General features: G+C 47.7%; 1 protein-coding gene across 3 annotated transcripts in view; it reads right to left on the reverse strand.

Annotated features, from left to right (window-relative positions):
* The window catches only part of TRIO (trio Rho guanine nucleotide exchange factor), a gene marked incomplete at its 5' end in the record, with an annotated part of 386,080 nt that overhangs the window by 138,872 nt on the left and 228,282 nt on the right, over positions 1-18,926 (reverse strand). For all 3 annotated transcript variants that reach the window (XM_082621961.1, XM_082621962.1, XM_082621960.1), the window contains 4 exons: positions 97-263; positions 2,235-2,430; positions 7,408-7,582; positions 8,605-8,774. In XM_082621961.1, coding sequence (XP_082478087.1) covers positions 97-263; positions 2,235-2,430; positions 7,408-7,582; positions 8,605-8,774 — 708 coding nt within the window. The remainder of the gene's footprint in view (positions 1-96; positions 264-2,234; positions 2,431-7,407; positions 7,583-8,604; positions 8,775-18,926) is intronic.

Below are 18,926 nucleotides of genomic sequence, written 5' to 3' on the forward strand. Positions count from 1 at the left end.
ATGTGCCGCAAGGCCTACACATCCGAGCCACCGGGAGAGCGCTCATCGAGCGCTTGCTTGTCGGCTGGGTCCCCTTCACTCCGGCCATTTGTTTACCTGCTTCACTTCGGCCTGCAGGTGGCGGAGCTGCACACACTGCTCCAGGTGCTTCCGATGCTGCTCGGCTGCTAAATCCAGCTCCTGCTGCTTCTCGTGGAGAAACTCCAGCAAGTCCTGGACCCGGGTGGCCATGTCCACGTCTCTGTCGCAAAGCAGCTCCACGCCTGCGGACATTGAAGGGAGGCCCGGAATTCAAACAGCACTTCAACCTGTTCTTTTCTTTTTTTTTTTTTAATATCTTTATTGGAGTATAATTGCTTTACAATGGTGTGTTAGTTTCTGCTTTATAACAAAGTGAATCAGTTATACATATACATATGTTCCCATATTCCCTTCCTCTTGCGTCTCCCTCCCACCCTCCCTATCCCACCCCTCTAGGTGGTCACAAAGCACCGAGCTGATCTCCCTGTGCTTTGTGGCTGCTTCCCACTAGCTACCTATTTTACATGTGGTAGTATATATATGTCATTGCCACTCTCTCACTTCATCCCAGCTTAACCTTCCCCCTCCCCGTGTCCTCAAGTCCATTCTCTACATCTGCATCTTTATTCCTGTCCTGCCCCTAGGTTCATCAGAACCATTTTTCTTTTTAAGAGTCCACATATATGTGTTAGCACATGGTATTTGTCTTTCTCTTTCTGACTTACTTCACTCTGTATGACAGACTCTAGGTCTATCCACCTCATTACAAATAGCTCAATTTCATTTCTTTTTATGGCTGAGTAATATTCCATTGTATATATGTGCCACATCTTCTTTATCCATTCATGGACACTTAGGTTGTTTCCATGTCCTGGCTATTGTAAATAGTGCTGCAATGAACATTGTGATACTTGACTCTTTTTGAATTACGGTTTTCTCCAAAGAAGATATATGGATGGCCAACAAACACATGGAAGGATGCTCAACATCACTAATCATTAGAGAAATGCAAATCAAAACTACAATGAGGTATCACCTTGCACAGGTCAGAATGGCCATCATCAAAAAATCTAGAAACAATAAATGCTGGACAGGGTGTGGAGAAAAGGGAACCCTCTTGCACTGCTGGTGGGAATGTAAACTGATACAGCCACTATGGAGAACAGTATGGAAGTTCCTTAAAAAATTACAAATAGAGCTACTATACGACCCAGCAATCCCACTCCTGGGCATATACCCTGAGAAAACCGTAACTCAACCTGTTCTTAAGGGAGCATGACGTACATGCTGCATGTGTGAACTACCTGCCCGGGCCAAGCTATTACTGTGAAGGTCAAGTCTGAGGAGGTCAGAGGCAGCAGAGGTTTATGCCTGCCTCCGAGCATGTCTCAGAGGATAAATTCGATGTGGTCCAAAGCCAAATATAACGTACAGCTAATCAAAGCAAACCCACATCCTATCAATGTACTTCTGCTCCTACACTGATATCTGGTGAAAGTGAGTCCTTTTTTTTTTTTGTGGTACGCGAGCCTCTCACTGTTGTGGCCTCTCCCGCTGCGGAGCACAGGCTCTGGACGCGCAGGGTCAGCGTCTGTGGCTCATGGGCCCAGCCGCTCCGTGGCATGTGGGATCCTCCTGGACCAGGGAATGAACCCGTGTCCCCTGCATCGGCAGGCGGACTCTCAACCACTGTGCCACCAGGGAAGCCCAGTGAGCCCTTTTTAAATGCACAAACGTCAGTTTGTTTCCGTTGTTATCCACTGTATACCCGTTCACTCTTGAGGAAGCATTTACTTTGACTTGTGTAAAATGACTAACGTAGGACACAGGTTGTTGCTAAGTTTCTAACACTATGGTTCCCTCTACGTTTTTGAGCCTACAGTGACATCTGCTGGTAAAATATAAACTAAGAAAAAAATACAGGACATGAAAATATTTTCTTGGGGTTTACATTTCATTCATGGAGATCCAACGATATATAATTTGTAAAACGAAAGTTCGTGCCACTTGAAATAACGTGCAGGAATATTACGGGCAAGTACACTAGCCAGTGTTAAATGTGATCCTATTATGTGGTGAAAGAAAGCAAAACGTTTCCTTCCAGAGAGCAGGTATTCATAACACCGCAGTCACAGGGGGAAGTGACCCTGAAAGGAACCAGATGCGTTCGTGCGGGGACACGAACCCGCCCCAGGGCGGCACGCGCTGCTCACCGGAGGCCTGCACCTCGTTCACATACTGCAGGAGGTCCTGCCCCTGGTGGATGACGTCGAAGGTCAGGTTATTCATGGTCAGAGCCTTGTCCGCGTGGTGCTGCAGGCGCTGCTCTGCTATTGTGAGGTCCTCCGTGTCAAAGTCATTCATTTGCTGGGAAAGCTCGTCGTTCCACGACTCAAGGTCTGAGATGATCTGACAGAGCAAAGTATCTGCTTAGGACCAAGACTTACAAAATGAATATCTGCTGTGACATCTCACTGTGCCAGGTAGGGAAGGAAGAGAATAAGGCGACTGTGTCCAAAGGACACGGGAGCCGGGTGACTGGGACCATCAGACCCTAAAAAACTTTACCACAATTGAATAAAATACACTGAGTATACGAAAGTCCATTAATTCCTAATGATGTTAAAAAAAGAAGAGCTAAAAAGCCAGACATGCAATGAAAAGCTCTTTGGTTTTGAGTAAAGGGAACCAACCTTTATCCACAAATTTGGTTCTTAAAGGAGAAAATTAATTATTTAAGCACACAACGATGAAGGAAAGTTCCTCTTTAAGGTTAAATCTAGCTATTAAATGTAGAAACAATAAAATTAGAAAACTTCTTTGTAACCAAAAAAAAAAAAAACAAAAAACCTACTACTACAACACCTGTTCAGGTAAAGGTCATCAGCGCCCAGTGAACTATCCCGAGAGGCTGACGGGGACCAGGCTGCACCTCCTGCCCCAAAGACCGCCCGCAGAATCCCTGCAGATGCGGGACCAGACAGCACACGCCTCCTGACAGGAGGAGCCATGCTGAGCCACCTGTGCAGCTTCTGGCACCTAAAGGAACCCGAACCTAACTGGGTCTTCCCATCTGCCTTCTAAGGTTGCAGGAAATGCCGAGAAAAGAAAAGCAGTTAAACAGCCTACCAGAGATCAAGTGCGAAAATGCAAAACGTGGGACCTGGTTCCTCTGACAACTGAACGTTATTTCAACAAGTCACAACACGGGAAAAAGAGAAGGGCGGGTGGGGGGAGGAGTCTAGATGAAAAGACTAACCGCCAAACGCAGGGGCAGACCCCACGTGCCTCTTCTCTGCAGCACTTGCAGAGATCTGAACAGAGGCTGGGTGTTAGCCGACAACAGAGCATCACTCTTAACGGCGAGGTGCTTAGGATGTGGTTATGCAAGAAAATAGCCTATTTTTTAGAGATATTCACAAAGCCTTTAGGACTGAAACATGATCAGCTGGCAAAGATTTCCTCTGAAACGCTACAGCACAGCAATAGCAAGGGGATACTTGACGGAAGAGGGGCAAACTCACGTTGAATTTACAGGACAAGCATCTGGACGGTCATTGTACTATTCTCACTACTTCTGTGTAGTTTGAAAACTTTCACGCTATACTTTTTAAAAACTAAGACCAAAATTATGAAATCCAGAAAGGAGGAGAAAAACTTCTTGTGAAAGAATATTATACTCTACACTTCAATGAAATAGCATTTCCCATGGATCCTCATTTACTTTGTCCACAGGAGCTGTAAGGAAATTAGTTCGAGAATTTGAGAATGTGAGAGAGTTTACACAGAATCCAGCTGGGAGATGGGAAGTAATAAACATCTTAAGGCTTCTCCAAATTCCTATTGCCCAGATCTTCCTGATTTCTTCCTTGTATTACTTGGTCTCCATAATATATGTGCACATGATATTAATTTATTAAATTATATCAATTTATAAAATAATCATTTTAAACACCACCAAATTAGACACAAACCAAGAGGCTATGAGAAAAATATTTTTTAAAAGGAAGAAAATTACCGTAACTTTAATCTTTATTTCTATTCTAAGGGGAATTTTTTAAATTAATTAATTAATTTTATTTATTTATTTTTGGCTGCATTGGGTCTTTTGTTGCTGTGCATGGGATTTTTCTAGTTGTGGTGCGCAGGCTTGTTGCGGAGCACGGGCTCTAGGTGCACGGGCTTCACTAGTTGTGGCTCGTGGGCTCAGCAGTTGTGGCTCGTGGGCTCTAGAGCGCAGGCTCCGTAGCTGTGGCGCACGGGCTTAGTTGCTCCGCGGCCTGTCGGCTCTTCCCGGACCAGGGCTCGAACCCATGTCTCCTGCATTGGCAGGCGGATTCTTAACCACTGCGCCACCAGGGAAGTCCTGGAACTTTCTTTCTTAATGTTTGTTTGTTTTCTGACACTGAGGGAGAAGAGAGGTAGGTGTGGTGGTGAGTTACAGACTCAGCGACAGTGCCTCATTGAGACAACGTTAGGCTCAAAAAACACTCAAGAAATGGACAATAGACAACGGTCAGTGTGCTAAAAGCAGCAGGATTCAAAAACACTCACTGAGCACAAAGGAACGCTGGCGACGGTCAGGATCCAGGATCATCAGGAAAAATCCTGCCCTCATGTTCAGCACTGTTAATAACCACACAAGCCAAGAAAAGAAATCTGTGGCACAGACAAAGCTCCAGAAAGTGGAAGGCTTTTTTGAACAGGGATTCTTTGAAGAAGTAACTTTGACACAATGTTTTTAAATGTAGCCCCGAATTTTTAGAAAGTCTGTTTTTCTTTCTAAATGCACAGTTATGACTGTTCTTCATAACTAAACTGTCACAAGATGCTAGCGTAAGGCTTTTGTTGTCCTTTTTAGACCAACACAGCAGATTTTATATGGAATATTTGGAGACTGAAATAGCAATATTCTAAGCCATAGGAAACCCTGCTCCACTTCTGAGAGATGGAAATGCTATTTCAACTGAAATACAAGTGACACGGGGGGGTTTTCTAACTGACCAGGTAACAGATGAATTTCTACCACAAAGATAACTCCATGCCTCCTATGGGCAGTCAGAGGGGGCATCTTCCCAGACAGCAGAGGAAATCCCTGCAGAGCCTAAACTGCTCAGGTTTTCACATTTTCAGGATTACTCCAGAGAACAGAGGCTCTCAGGCTGTGACAATTAAAAGTTTTAAACTATATTTTAGCTGGTCTGTGACCGAACTGCAGGGTTCCGTTCCCAGCTTAGGAAAGCGCTTACCCCTGGCCGAGAGCGGTGGCTTTGTTGAGGTCATGTGGAACTCTGTGGCTATCACGTGGGGAAAATGTATGTTTTTGGTTCCTGATCTACGTTTTAAAACAGTAGTTTTATGAAAGTAGAGATACAATAAAAAATTTTTTTCCCTTTGCGATAACATTAATACAAGTAAAGCCAATATTTTATTTCAAATATCAAAATGTCCTGGAAGGAAAACTTCCAGTAATACTTCTGATTGCCCTGTGTTTCTTGATCGAAACTATTCAGTAAGCAGTTAAGTCACCAGGAGCAATTCCTATGAAGTGGAGGTCAGAGAGGAAGGCAGCCACGCTGGCTCTTCTGTTCATGCAGGGCTGCACCCTGACCCTGGTCAGCCCCCAATGATACACCCTGACCCTTGCTGACCAACAATGCACTCTGACCCTGGCTGCCCACTAATGATGCACCCTGACCCTGGCTACCCTCCAATGATGCTTCCTGACCCTGGTCACCCCCAATGATGTGCCCTGACCCTGGTTACCCCCCGATGATGCACCCTGACCCTGGCTACCCTCTGATGATGCGCCCTGACCCTGGCTACCCTCCGATGATGCGCCCTGACCCTGGCTGCCCCCCGATGATGAACCCTGACCCTGGCTACCCCCCGATGATGAATCCTGACCCTGGCTACCCCCCAACGATGCACCCTGGCACTGGCTAGCCCCTGATGATGAACCCTGACACTAGCTAGCCCCCAATGATGAACCCTGACCCTGGTTACCCCCCGATGATGCACCCTGACCCTGGCTACCCCCCGATGATGCACCCTGACACTGGCTACCCACCAATGATGCACCCTGACCCTGGCTACCCTCCGATGATGCGCCCTGACCCTGGCTACCCCCAAACGCTCCAACCTGGCAGCTGTGCCGCGGCACCGTGAGTGGAGACCAGCGCACCTCTTCTTCGTGTGGCTCCACGTGGATGGGAAGGTTAAGACCAGAGCCCTTGAGTAGCTATTACCAGGCAACGTGTGTAGGGTTTAACTCCTTTCTTGTCATCAACCAGTGATGACAATGAAACAGCCAAGATGGCCTTTCTTTAATGAAAACACTGATGGAAGTTTAGACAAGCAAGCAACCAAAGGCCCCTGTGAGAGGCACACACACCAAACCACCCCTCGGGACGGGACCAAGGCCCACTTCGGGCAGACGGTCGCCCTCAGCTGTGGCAGCCCTGCCATCCCTCTGCCTTTGGTGGCACCTTGGTCTGGACCCCACTGCCCTCAAGGCCCTGTTCCACACGCAGGACAAGTGACAGATATGGAGACAGCTGGCTCTACAGATTCTGGCCGCCAGGCACGGGCCACCTGGGATGCGTGGAGGTACCTGGACAGGCAGCAGGTCCCTGCCAGCAGCGCCATGAAGCCCGCCGGCTCCAGGAAGCCAGGCTCACCAGGGAGTTCGGGTTCCTTTTATCATAGTTCACACACAGATTCAGCGTCATCCAATTATACTTACTTCTGCTGGTACTTCATCAAGTTCAAAAATAGAAGATCTTGCCTGGCAGAGAATTAAGAACCGCCCTCTTAAGAAACCTGTCCTTCTTTCTCCCAGTCACATATAAGGTGCAAAAGTCAATTTTTTAGGTAAGAATTACAGATGGCCTGAGAACACTTCTGTGGGGAAAAAATGGGCTTTCCTGGGACGTACAACCTTATGACCACAGGCTCAGGGAACACTCACTCTTGAAGGGAGAGGAATGGCGGGGGGAGGGAAGGAGGGAGGAAGAGCATCACTGCCCTGAGCTTGTGCTTCTGCTTCCAGGACAAGGGGGCTGCTGTGAGGGGTCCAGTCAAGGAGGAACAAGCCAAGGTGACAAGGTGGCCCTGTTTGTAGAAGCCCTGCCTGGATCCACTCTCAAAGCTCGCTCGCTTCGCTGTCCTGCTGTGTGGTGTCTGTCCCGCTGCCCACCTGCCTGCCCCAGAGCCAGGTCCCATCTCCCAGGGCCGAGCTGGGAGGAGCCGCTCTTTCCCTCCCCCTCCCCCTCTCCCCTCCCCTCCTCCCTCCCCCTCCCCCTCCCGGCACAAAGGCTGGGTCAGAGGAGGGGTGCTGGAGCTCTGGGAGCAGACCCGGGTGGCCGGGGCGGGGGGGACACTCACGTCGATGGCGTCCCTCTCGAAGATGCGCAGCTGCAGAAAGAGCTCGAGTTTGATCTTGCGCTCCTGGAAGAGCTCTTCCATCTGGGCCTGGGCCTCGTCCAGCTGCTGCAGCACCGTCTCGATGTGGCTGATGGAGCTGTTGTGTGGGGTCTTGTTGCTGGAGATGGCGGAGTCCCTGAGAAGGGGCAGAGAGGGACAAACAGGAACTGGATGGGAGAGTCTCAGCCTGCCGGGGGCCAGAACCGGCGGCTGGGGCCTCAGGGAAGAAGCCGGCGGGAAGCGGGACCGCCGCGCTCTGAACACAGAACACGCCGCCCCTCCCGCCAGACAAGCTGGGCCTTCCTCCCTGGACCTCAGGATACGCTGAGGATCGCCTTCCACACTTCTTCACAGCCCGTCTCTTAAAAGAAGGCTGACGGTCATGTGAGTCATGTCGTTGAGTTCCACCTTCAGCCACTTTTCTCCGTAAGTAGAGAACAGATGGCACCCGTTCGCTACAAATGGTGGAGCCACGTCAGCTGTGGGGCTAAGCTGTAATGCAGCCAACTGAGCCTTGATCGAGGAAGTCTGCCGGACTCTCAGAAAAGTGAGCATCACGGGAAGTCGTCAGGGGCAATGAGATAAGCTACCCCAGCGATCCAGCAGGGGCGCTGCATTTACGTGACCGCTCCCTGTGACCCAAGGACAGGGATATGCTCTCTGCCCCAGCCTGCCTCCCCGCTTCCTGCCACTAGGAGCACCGGAGTGTCACCTGGTGCCACCGGAGGCCAGGTCTGCCGAGCCTGGACTCTGAGAGGAGTGACGCCCACCTCACGGTAGAAAAGCAGGTCACTCAGGGCCTGAAGGACGTGGTCCTGGGAGGTTTAAATTCACCTGGTTTGTAAAGAAATCTCAGTAATTTCTAGGTAGCTGTTAAAAGGAAATATTAATAAGACCTGAATCCTGGGGAGGCGTATTAGCCAATGCCATAATGAGAAAAATCGTAAGAGTGAAAAAAACTGTGAGAGAGAAAAAGAGAAAAGAAAAGAGAGAGAGTGACGCTGGTCTCCTTCGCACGCATGGATGTTATTCGTTCTCTGCCTAGTTGGACAGAGGATTATAGCTAATTGTTCCACAAAGTGAGGGGGACGGGAAGCCCCCCCGCAGACCTCAGAGCGTCCGCGCGGGGACGGGGGACAGGGACGGGGCGTGGCCCACCTCAGCTGCTGGATGAGGTCCTCCCCTTCCTTGATCACGTTCACGGTCACCTGCAGCGTGGTCTGCTGCTGCTGCCCGAAGCGCTTGATGAGGTCCTGCACGGCCTCCACGGACTCGGCGTACACGTCGTCCAGCAGCTCCTTCTGCAGCTCCTCCAGCCATGTCCACAGCTGCGGGGACAGCGCTGTGAGCCCGGCCCTTCCCGCTTCCCTGGGGCTGGGGGGTCCGGGCCGGGAGGGGACCGGCGGCAGCGGTTCTCAGGGAGCTGAGAGGGAGGCAGGTGGCAGGGGGGCCGGCGGCCAGTGGGACACAGAGCAGGACGCAAGGTGAAGAAACAACCAGGCAGAGAGCCCGAGGGGACGGTCACAAAGGAGAGAAAGGACAGGGGAGGGCAGCGACCATTCCCAGTCCTTCCCAGACCCAACCCAGGTGCAACAGGAAACAGAAAAAACCCTCCAACAGCGGGAACGCCTGCTAAACGTAACGGGCATTCTTCTATGCGTCTTCTGACTCTTACTTAGCAGATGGACAGTTTTATTTTTAGCAAGAGCATGACAGTCCATTATTAATTATTAAACTGCTGCTCAGACAGGGGGGCTTTACATCCCTCAAAAAGAAGGAAACATATAACATGGTAAAATCAACCCATCGCCGCGCCCGGCAGGAGATTCGCATGCGGCTCTGACAGGTCCCCACTCCCAACACAGGCCACGGTCAACCCGGACACAGGTCAGTCCGTCGATGACAGGAGTACAGACTGGAAACACGTGATCACCTTCACTGCCATGACTGTTAACAAGGTGTTCGCACACATGGATAGGCAAAGACAACTTGGGACAAGGACTGCTTCCAGCCTGGCGGGGACAGGGCACCTCGCCCACTTCTGGGAAGCCCACTGCCTCTTCCAGGTCCCTGGGCAGCCATTCAGCAAACTGAAAGGACAATTAATTAAACTGAAAGGGCCCTGGTGGCTTGGGAGCGGTTTGTGCGTAGAGAAAAGGCTTCCTGCTTCCCCGGGGATGGAATAATCACCTCCTGTACCGTAACGTATGTGTACATTACAGGCGGCTGCCCCAGCTGCGGGGAGAGAGGGGGCCCCGACACTGCCAGCCACGTGGCCTCGTGGCTGACACAGCACCACTGCTTTACTGAGGCCTGACGGACACAGAAGCAATGGCACACGTTTAAAATACACAATTTGATAAGTTTGGACACATGTAAACCCATGAAAAGATCAATGCTATCAAGACAGTGACAGTGACTCCATCACCCCCAGAGCCTTCCCGTGCCCCCGGTAATCCTTCCCTCTGTCTTCCTTCCAGGCGATCACCAGCCTGCTTTCTGCCACTACAGATTAGCTTGCACTTTCTAAAAAAAAAGAATTACATTCACGGAATCATACAGTAGGTCCTCTTTTTTTTTTCGGTCTGGCTTCTTTCCGCATAATTATCTTGAGATTTCACCCATACTACCGTGTGTATCAGCAGTCCTTTCCTCTCTGTTACTGAGTAATATTCCCTTCTGTGTCGACGCCACAGTTTATCCACTCAGATGTTGACGACATCTGGGTTGTTTTCAGCTTGGGGCCATTACAAACACAGCCGCTATGCACACGGGTGCATAGTCTCCATATGCACCCGTGCTTTCCTTTCTGGTAGGTACACATCTAGGTGCAGAGCGGTCGGATCATATGGCAGGTGTACGTTTAACGTTTTAAGAAAATGCCAAACTGTTTTCCAAAGTGGCTCATTTCACATTCCCCGGCCTCCGCTGCCCCCGGCAGTGTCTGAGAGCTCCAATCTCTCCACATCATTACTGATACCAAGGTGGTCGGTCTTTTTAATTGTAGCCATTCAAAATGAGGGGTATCTCATTATGGTTTTAATTAGCAATTCCCTAATGACTAATGATAGCAAATCCAAGCTAACCTTTCAAGAGTTCTTTTGTTGTTAAACATGTATTCAGTTGAAAACAAAGTATTTGCCAGCTGGCTCTTGTCAGGTCAATAAGTATTTTAAATAGGGCAGGTAAATTTAAAAATAAGGGAAGTGCTGGCAAAGAACTTACTCTTAGTCAAGTACTTGGGGTCCTAAGAGTTAATTTTACTAAAAATGTTAAAATGTCAACTTGTATCATATTATTTACCCATCTCTGTAAGATATCAAATTTCATACAATCCAAGGATTTTAATTATAGGCATTTTAGACAGAGGCTGGTTCACCTCTGTGATCTTAACAGATTAAGGAAAAGAGGCCATAGGTGATGAAGTGACCTGAACAACATGGGCAAACCTATTAGCAGCGCCAACCTATGAGCAAGGCCAGTACAGTATCAGAAAGGAGGCCTCCAGACCTGGTCACACTTCACATTGATACTGCATTTCAACATGAAACAATGCCATTCATAGACAGACCAAATATGGACTGATACTCTGCACAACTATTAAGGGTCCCAACCATAACATACTCTTGTTTTTCATTTTGTTTTGCTTTGTTCTCCAAATTCCTATGAAACTGGTTGCTGCAGTTATAAGTAATAGGAAGGATGAAATCATTATGACCATAAAGAATCTCCCAATTTGCTCTAATATTTCCCATGAAAAATCTTCCATGGGAAGGTGATCATTTCACAGTATATAGGAGTACTGAATCATTATGCTATAAACCTGAAACTAATCATATGTCAATTATATCTCAATTAAAAAGTGTTTTATCCACAAGTAATTAAAAAACACTTTTCTTGTGATATGGAATAACGATTACGAGGCGTGGGTTCTGAAGCCAGATTGCCCGAGTTCAAATCCTGACTTAACATTTCCTAGGGTGTGACCTAGGGCAACTTCCTTGGATCCATGTCTCGGCATTCTCATCTGTAAAATGGACATGGTAATAATGCCTACTCCAGGGAGGTACTGAGAAGATTCAACAAGACGATACATATTTCTTCAAAATAACATATGCTAGCCACTATTATAGTTTTGTTCTTGTAAGAGAAATTTTGAAAATAAGAATCACCAAGTTTTTAGAAGTGTTCTTTCTCTGGGTATTTTTCAAAACACGTCCAAGTTCCAACCAACTGTTCAAAATAGGCCACTTAGTCTGGTAAACGTAACACCGTGCCGCATTTAAATCTTTTTACACCTAAAAACAGTGCAGTACGAGGGAAAAGGTGCTGGAATTAGTCCAGACGCTACAGAACTCTCTTCCCTTTGGTTCTGGGGAAAGTGCCACGAGTATGTGTGGGTCAAACCCTTTCCTTTCCTCCTGGTAAGTTCTGAAAGAACCAGCTAATTCCTTCAAGAGCCTGGACATCTCGACACGCACCGCCCAGCCGGCTGCGGAGCCAAGGAAGGGCCCAGCTGTGGAGGGGTTCACGCAGTTGAAAAGGGAAAAAGAACGTTGGCAGCAGGAGCGAGCCTACGCTTAAATCCACGATTAAAACGCCCAAAGCTCCTCTTCCCCCTTAGAATTCCTCTGTCGGGTCCTACAGGAAATATTCCCATTCATTTTGGAGGAAAAAGTCTCAGAGGAAGGTCATTTCCAATGCCAACCGATGATGAACTGATGCATATCATAATACAATATGAGTCAGACGAAGTCTATTTTTAAGCTTTCGAAGTGGTACATGTGACGCCCAAAATAACGTCTGAATAAGGAATGAGAAATAGTTTCTAGGATGCCTGTGAAATTTTTACCACAGACTTCCTGAGGGTGAAAAAAATTGCACTTCTGGGCATGCTGTTAATTGACAATGAAAAGATAAATCTTTGCCCGACAATGAGAGAGGAGTTGTATTTTATCCAAGTTCTCAGCAGCATGGAATCCACTTCTCAGAGAACCGTGCCCACAGCCAGGTGACGGCCAGGCAGCCGGAGTTACGCAACGCTGTCCCCTAGAGGCCACCCGAGCTGTGGCCAGGAGCGTTCCATGCAGGAGAACTTGAAACCAGCCCAGAATGGGGTGCAGGTGCGTACAGACTTGGGTCACAGTCCAGGATCCAGAGAGAAGGCTGGTTTAGAAGGACCCATGGAGTTCCTTGAAGAAAACTCCTGTGATAAGCTGTGGGAGAGCCTGGTCCTGGATCGAGCATCTGCTGGGTCTGACCCCTGGGCATCCCCTATCCCAGTCCCTTCCCCCACACCGCCCGTGCTGGGTGGAGCCTAAAGAAGGAGTCAAAGCTCTGCTGGGAGCAAGCCCCTGAAAAAGCCCTTTCCTTGTTATAGAGGGCTCTGAGAGGAACTCACTGGGGTGGGAGATCCCAGGAAAGCACTGAGTCTCCAGCTGGTTCAGTGGGTGGTCACATGGGAGCCCCGAGATTTGGGGACTGCTCTAGCTGCAACCGCTCCCAAGATGCACAGTCTGAATGCAGGCTAGCAGCCTGGTCCATCTGGATGGAGGTAGGAGCGCAACACACCAGCTGGGGGGTCCTTATCCCCCATGTGACCTTGGGAAAAGTCCTTGCAGTTCTCTGCCTTCAGTTTTCTCATCTGTGAAATGGGATCATTTTACCATGAGTTTGAGAATCAAGTAAGATGACCACAAATGTGTGGCAGTGCTCAATTACCACAAGCACTTTGTAAATAGAAGCTACCACCACTGGTATCCATTTCCCTACTCTTGTTTTTGACAATCATTCAGGTACCAGTGGGGATGGGTGAGCTGCAGGGCCGGCGTGGGAAGTGTAAAAGCCGGGAGCAGGGACTTCCCTGGTGGTCCAGTGGTAAAGAATCCACCTTACAATGCAGGGGACGTGGGTTGGATCCCTGGTCAGGGAACTAAAATCCCACATGCCGTGGGGCAACTAAGCCCGCGTGCTGCAAACTGCAGAGCCCACGTGCTCTGAAGCCTGCACGCCACAACTATAGAGCCCATGCGCCCCGGAGCCTGCACGCCACACTAGAGAGAGAAAACCCGCACGCCACAACTAGAGAGAAGCCCGAGCGCCACAGCGAAAGATCCCGCGTGCCACAACTAAGACCTGACACAGGCAAAAAACAAAAAACAAAAAAAGCCGGGAACAGAAGCAGGCGGCAATTTGCAGGGCAACTTGCAGGGGGAATTTCAGAGGGCACCTGCTATGAGCACAGAACGCGATTCCGTTTCAGGCAGAGGAAGCAGGGATCAAAGGGGAACTGCTCCAGCCACGAACAGCATGTTCTTTAGCCTGAAATGACCAACTGTGATTCTGGGGCACATGCCTGTCACCTGACTGCGGAGTAAGGGTTTCAGGGGTACTGATTATTCTTGGATGGGTGATAAAAGATCCCTTAGTACGATGAGATGAGATGAAACGTAGGCAGGTTGTATGGAGGGAGGGGAAGTAACGTCAGAGGGCAAGTAACGTCAGCGTCATGAAGTAATTCCAAGGCGAATATGTGTAAGGGGGACAGAAAAGGAGGAAACCCCCGGAGCGTGGCAAGGGCAGCCCACACATGAAGGAGGGACACCATTAAGGGGGGCGTCGGGCTCTGCGGTGGAAGCGAGGACCGGTGACACGGCCGGACCCACGGCCGACTCGGAGAGCGGGGCAGTGCCAGGACCTCAACCTCCCAGACATTTACTTACATGAAGTCTAATTCGCTAAAAACAGATTTTGAGATTTAGAATTTTAAATCTTCTTTTTATTCCACCACATCCCCAGCGGGTAAGACACTCCCCCTCCAGCAGCTGTCGCTCCCTGAGGCATCAAGTTGGGGGAAAGTGCCTCGCCACCCAGGGTCGTTCTGAGCGCAACCCTGTCTCCCCGAAACAGTACGCAGCTGGCCCAAGTGTACTTCCTCCTGCGCTCTTCAAATCTCTGGAGATAGTGCCTGTTCCTGCAGCCTGGCCTCCGTCTCCGGAGACGAACACGTTATTCCCTGCACTCGGCCGGCTCTGGCAGCACCAGCTGTCTCTCCTCTGAACTCCCCGCCCCCCAATTTGGGGGCTGGAGCACTGAAGGCAGCACCAGACGTGACCCAAGCCGCAGCGAGCGGGCAGGCGGGCTGACTGGCCCCCTGGTCATGACTCTGCCTTTACTCAATGCAGCCAAATACGTCACCCTGGGGGAGGAATCACTGGGGACACTGTCCATCAGCACAGGTAGGAATATCCTTTGTTTAACACCTATGCCACCTATGTGACTTATTACCTCTGTAACCCGCCTACTTCTGATTCAAAACAGACTCATGAATTCAAACCCATGAATGAAGTTTCTGTCATAGATTTGGACTTTCTCTTGCCGGGATCTTTTCTGATTCTATTTTACTACCTGATATATCTGGCAGTCCCTGGTCTAGACTTTGATCAACTTGCCCTCTGTGCCAATCCACGCACTCAGAGGCCTCGTGCTTAGAGACAGAGGTCTGCAGTGCAAACGACCTCCAGCCCCGCTGAGGTCATCCACTAACCAACACTCCCACTGCCAGCCTCAGCTGCAAGGTTTTTAATGCAGCCGTGATTATTTCTGCTTCAGCACCGAGTCTGTCCTGGCTTTATGGCAAATTTGACCACTTTCAAGACAAAAATGCTCTCAACACAACAAGGGCAAGTTTTCAGGGTGCCTGGACTTGGATGTACAATCTCTCCAGATGTCCCAGACGGACGCAAAAGTTCTGAATAGGTGGGTGGAGGCAGTTCAAAGACATGGCAACTGCACAGGCTGCTCCCCTGCAGCAGGTGACGCCAGGGATTAAAACCATCTGTCTGTGGGGCCTCAGGTCCACCTGGGATGACTGGTCTACCAGCTCCCATCACCCCCTCCATCAGAAAGCTGATCTAATTGTGGGTCTGGGCTGGAAATGACTTCCTCATTCACAGGCAGGGTATGAGCAATGTCTTCCCATCACAAACACTTTCTTCCTGGCATGGTCTACTCAGAGATCAGTCTGGGAGGATAAGGACAGTCTTGGTCTTGTGTCAACGGACACCCTCAGCTGATTCTGTTTCACAGTGATTCAGCCCATATTTTTCTGTGTACAAATTAAATGTCAAATGCTTGGTTAAATGCTCACTAATTCCACTGCGTACTCTTCTTCAAATCAGAAACCTAGTAAAGAACGAAATAAAGTTCACATGGCATAACTTGTTCATTCACTTCTTCCCTTTTAAAAGGCAGTTTATAAACTGTCTTTTCTAGAACTCTGCTTAGGAGTGACCTCAACCTGAGTAATATGTGAAATCTACCTTCTTAAGAAGGCACAAGTGCATTTTTGGCCTTCTGGCATCTCTTCCTTTTGCCACAGTTCCTTAGAGAGCAATACACCAAATTTGGTGAACTAACTATCAAGTTCTTTCACTACCCAGGGATCTAATTTGTCTTGGAATACAGACTTGAAATCATTTAGGAGAAATAAGTTCGTTCTTATAAAAATCTTCACCCATTTTGGTCATCAACTTGTATCCATCAACATCCTGGGCCCCAAGCAGAAAGCCCAACCCTCCCTGATCTTGTGGTTCTGCATTTTGTGCTTTACAAAAAGGAAGAGAAAACAAACCACAACAAAACCAAAAAAGCCTTTTCAGTCTCTACTGTCCCAGCTTACCTAGAACTTTTAAGCTTTCTGACAAAACACTGCTGGTGATCAATCTTCCTACCACTTATTCAATAAGAACAATAAACAGTAACAAACAGTACATGACAGAAATACACATGGATAGTTTATTTCTCTCAATTAACCGAAGCCCTATCACATTTAGTTTATGAAGCTGAGTATCAAAATACTAAAATGCCCTCTAAAAAGAAGTCTAACAAGTAAGCGCGATTGCACAGGCATCCATTTTCAGCTGGGCATTTTAGGACCTAATGTTGCATTCCCTGAACTTCTGTACAAGTGCCGCACCTCCTCGTTACATTAACTGGGGCCAACCTACAAACGACTAATTAAAGCAGATGTTTGCGACTCTCCGTTTACAAGCAGACATTTAGACTCCCCCTTCAATAAGAAATGATAAAATCTGGAGTTAGTGCACAGGGATATATGTGTAGTCCCCACTGTAACAGTGAGTTACAAATAAAGATAAGATAGTATATTATTAATTCATTCATTTAATAATCATCTACTAAGTGACTGTTCTCTGTCAGGTATATTAGAGTTCCCTACAGTTTTACACACTAACTTCTAATTTCTCTCTTGATCTAAAAATTTTCTTTGCCTCAAAATATTGGGTCGATAAGAAGAAAGAGAAACTTAATGAATTTAAACCGGTTTTAAACCATTCTCTAGGGGGAAAAAAAAAAAGCTTTACATGAATTAAACTAAACTGACAAAAGGATTTTCCTTTTAGATAATAACATTCCTCTTCCCCACTGGCCAACCCAAATGTTTTACACATACTTACTTGGTGAAAAAATTCATTTATTTTGCAGCTTTGGCTGGGAACAAAAGTAGTTAGTGATGTGAACAAAGCAATGTATGCCAATGTGACGGAACCATGAGCAAAGATGCTCTGTAACAGCCTCCTCTGCCCTGAGCTGGCTGCAGCGCTGGAGCTGTGCACCCGGCAAGGCTGACTGCTGATCTGAAGGGTCAGAGTGAGGCGCTCACCCTGAGAAAGGGCAACAGAAGCAGATTAAGCAGTTCCTGTTGCTCGAAGGTGAGTAAGGAAGGTATTAGGATTATACCCAAGTATTCATACCCAGGTATTTATACCTCTGTGTCTTATAGTTAAATCATTTGTTGAGTAACAAGGCAGGTGAGGAGGAAAAACAAGGACATTTATTGGCAGCTAGGATGGTGAGTGTGTAATTGCATCCAATTGGTCCATAGCCCTCAGAGATGCTGTTATTCCCAATTCTGCAGAGAGAAAGCTGAGGCACCACAGAGCAGCCTGTCCCAGATCACTCAGCCAGTTCAGTAAGGGGATGTGCTACACTATAGTATACTTTCTTGATTATTTTAATAAAGATTATCTTTTTACAGAAAGAAAGCATAAATGATTAGATCTCTTTTTTTGGATATTCCCACCTATGGGAAGACCACCTATTTTTTTTTTTAAATACCAGATACCACAATCTATGTGAAGGCATAATTGCCAAAGCAGTAGGTAGCAACTGAATGTTGACTTTGAAACCAAAGTCAAATCCAATGCTCAGTCTTGCAAAGGGCGATGATGTAGTGGACGGTTCTAGGCCCTGAGTTTCCTCTTGCTTTCTCTGGCTTGTGGCCATTTAATTGCTTATTTCTGTCTACATCAGATAAACAAGCTAAAGAAATCAAACATTTAAATGTGTATTTAGAGAGTTCATCTAAGGAATTGAATATTAGCATAAAAATTATCGAGATTTGATCATAGAAGGTAAACTTTACTTCCTAAAATATTATGCATTTGATCTTAACCTTTCCCACTGGACTTCTGAGATGTTAAAAAGCTAGAGGTCACTCATACATTGCTACTGGGAGTGTAAAATGGTACAGGCATTCTGGAAAGGTCTGGCAGTTTCTTTTAAAACAATGTGCTTACCAAAGGACCTGGCAGTTGTACTCTTGGGCATTTATCCCAGAGACATGAGAACTTAAGTTCATGCAAAAACCTGTACATGAAGGTCCACAGCTTCTCTTTTTGGAAAAGCCAAAACTTGACAAAATCCCAACTGTCCTTTAAAGGGTAAATAGTTAAGAAACTGTGATACATCCAAACCATGAAATACTACTCAGCAATAAAGTACTGACACACACAACAACAGGCATGGGTCTCGGGAATTTTGCTGAGTAGAAAAAGCCAATCTCAAAAAGGTATATGTTGTATGATTCCATTTATGGAACATTTTTGAAGTACAATTACAGAGATGGAGAACAACAGACTAGTGGTTGCCAGGGGTTGGAGGTTAGGGGGTAGGGGTCAGGCATGGGTGTGAGGAGGCGCAGAAGGGAGCCCGCCGGTGACGGGATGATGCTGCGCGACTCTGTACGTTCAGAGTGGTGGTGGTTACATGAATCTACACACGACAAAATCTCACGAAGCTAAGCGTGCGTGCGCACGCGAACACACACACGCACACACGTGAGTGCATGCACTGCACACCTGGGGAAAGTAGACTCTAGGAATAAGCTCTGGGGAGTGTGGCAAAGCCACTTTCCTGCTTTGACAGTGCACATGGTTATGCGAGATGTGACCCCTGGGGGGAGGCTGAGAGAAGGGTGCAGGGACCTCCTTGTCTGTTTATTTTTTCCCCAACTTTCAGGGATTATAAATATTTCAAAATAAAAAGTTTTTATTTTAAAAAAGCTGGGAAATATGTTTAAAGGTATCACCCATACATAGGAACGCACAAAAAACCAAATCATTTTAGAGAATATAGAGAGATGAGTCATCAGTAAAATCCAGCTGAGAAGGTCAAAATAA

Source organism: Mesoplodon mirus (assembly GCF_964341445.2).
Source record: "Mesoplodon mirus genome assembly, chromosome: 5".
NCBI lineage: Eukaryota > Metazoa > Chordata > Mammalia > Artiodactyla > Ziphiidae > Mesoplodon > Mesoplodon mirus.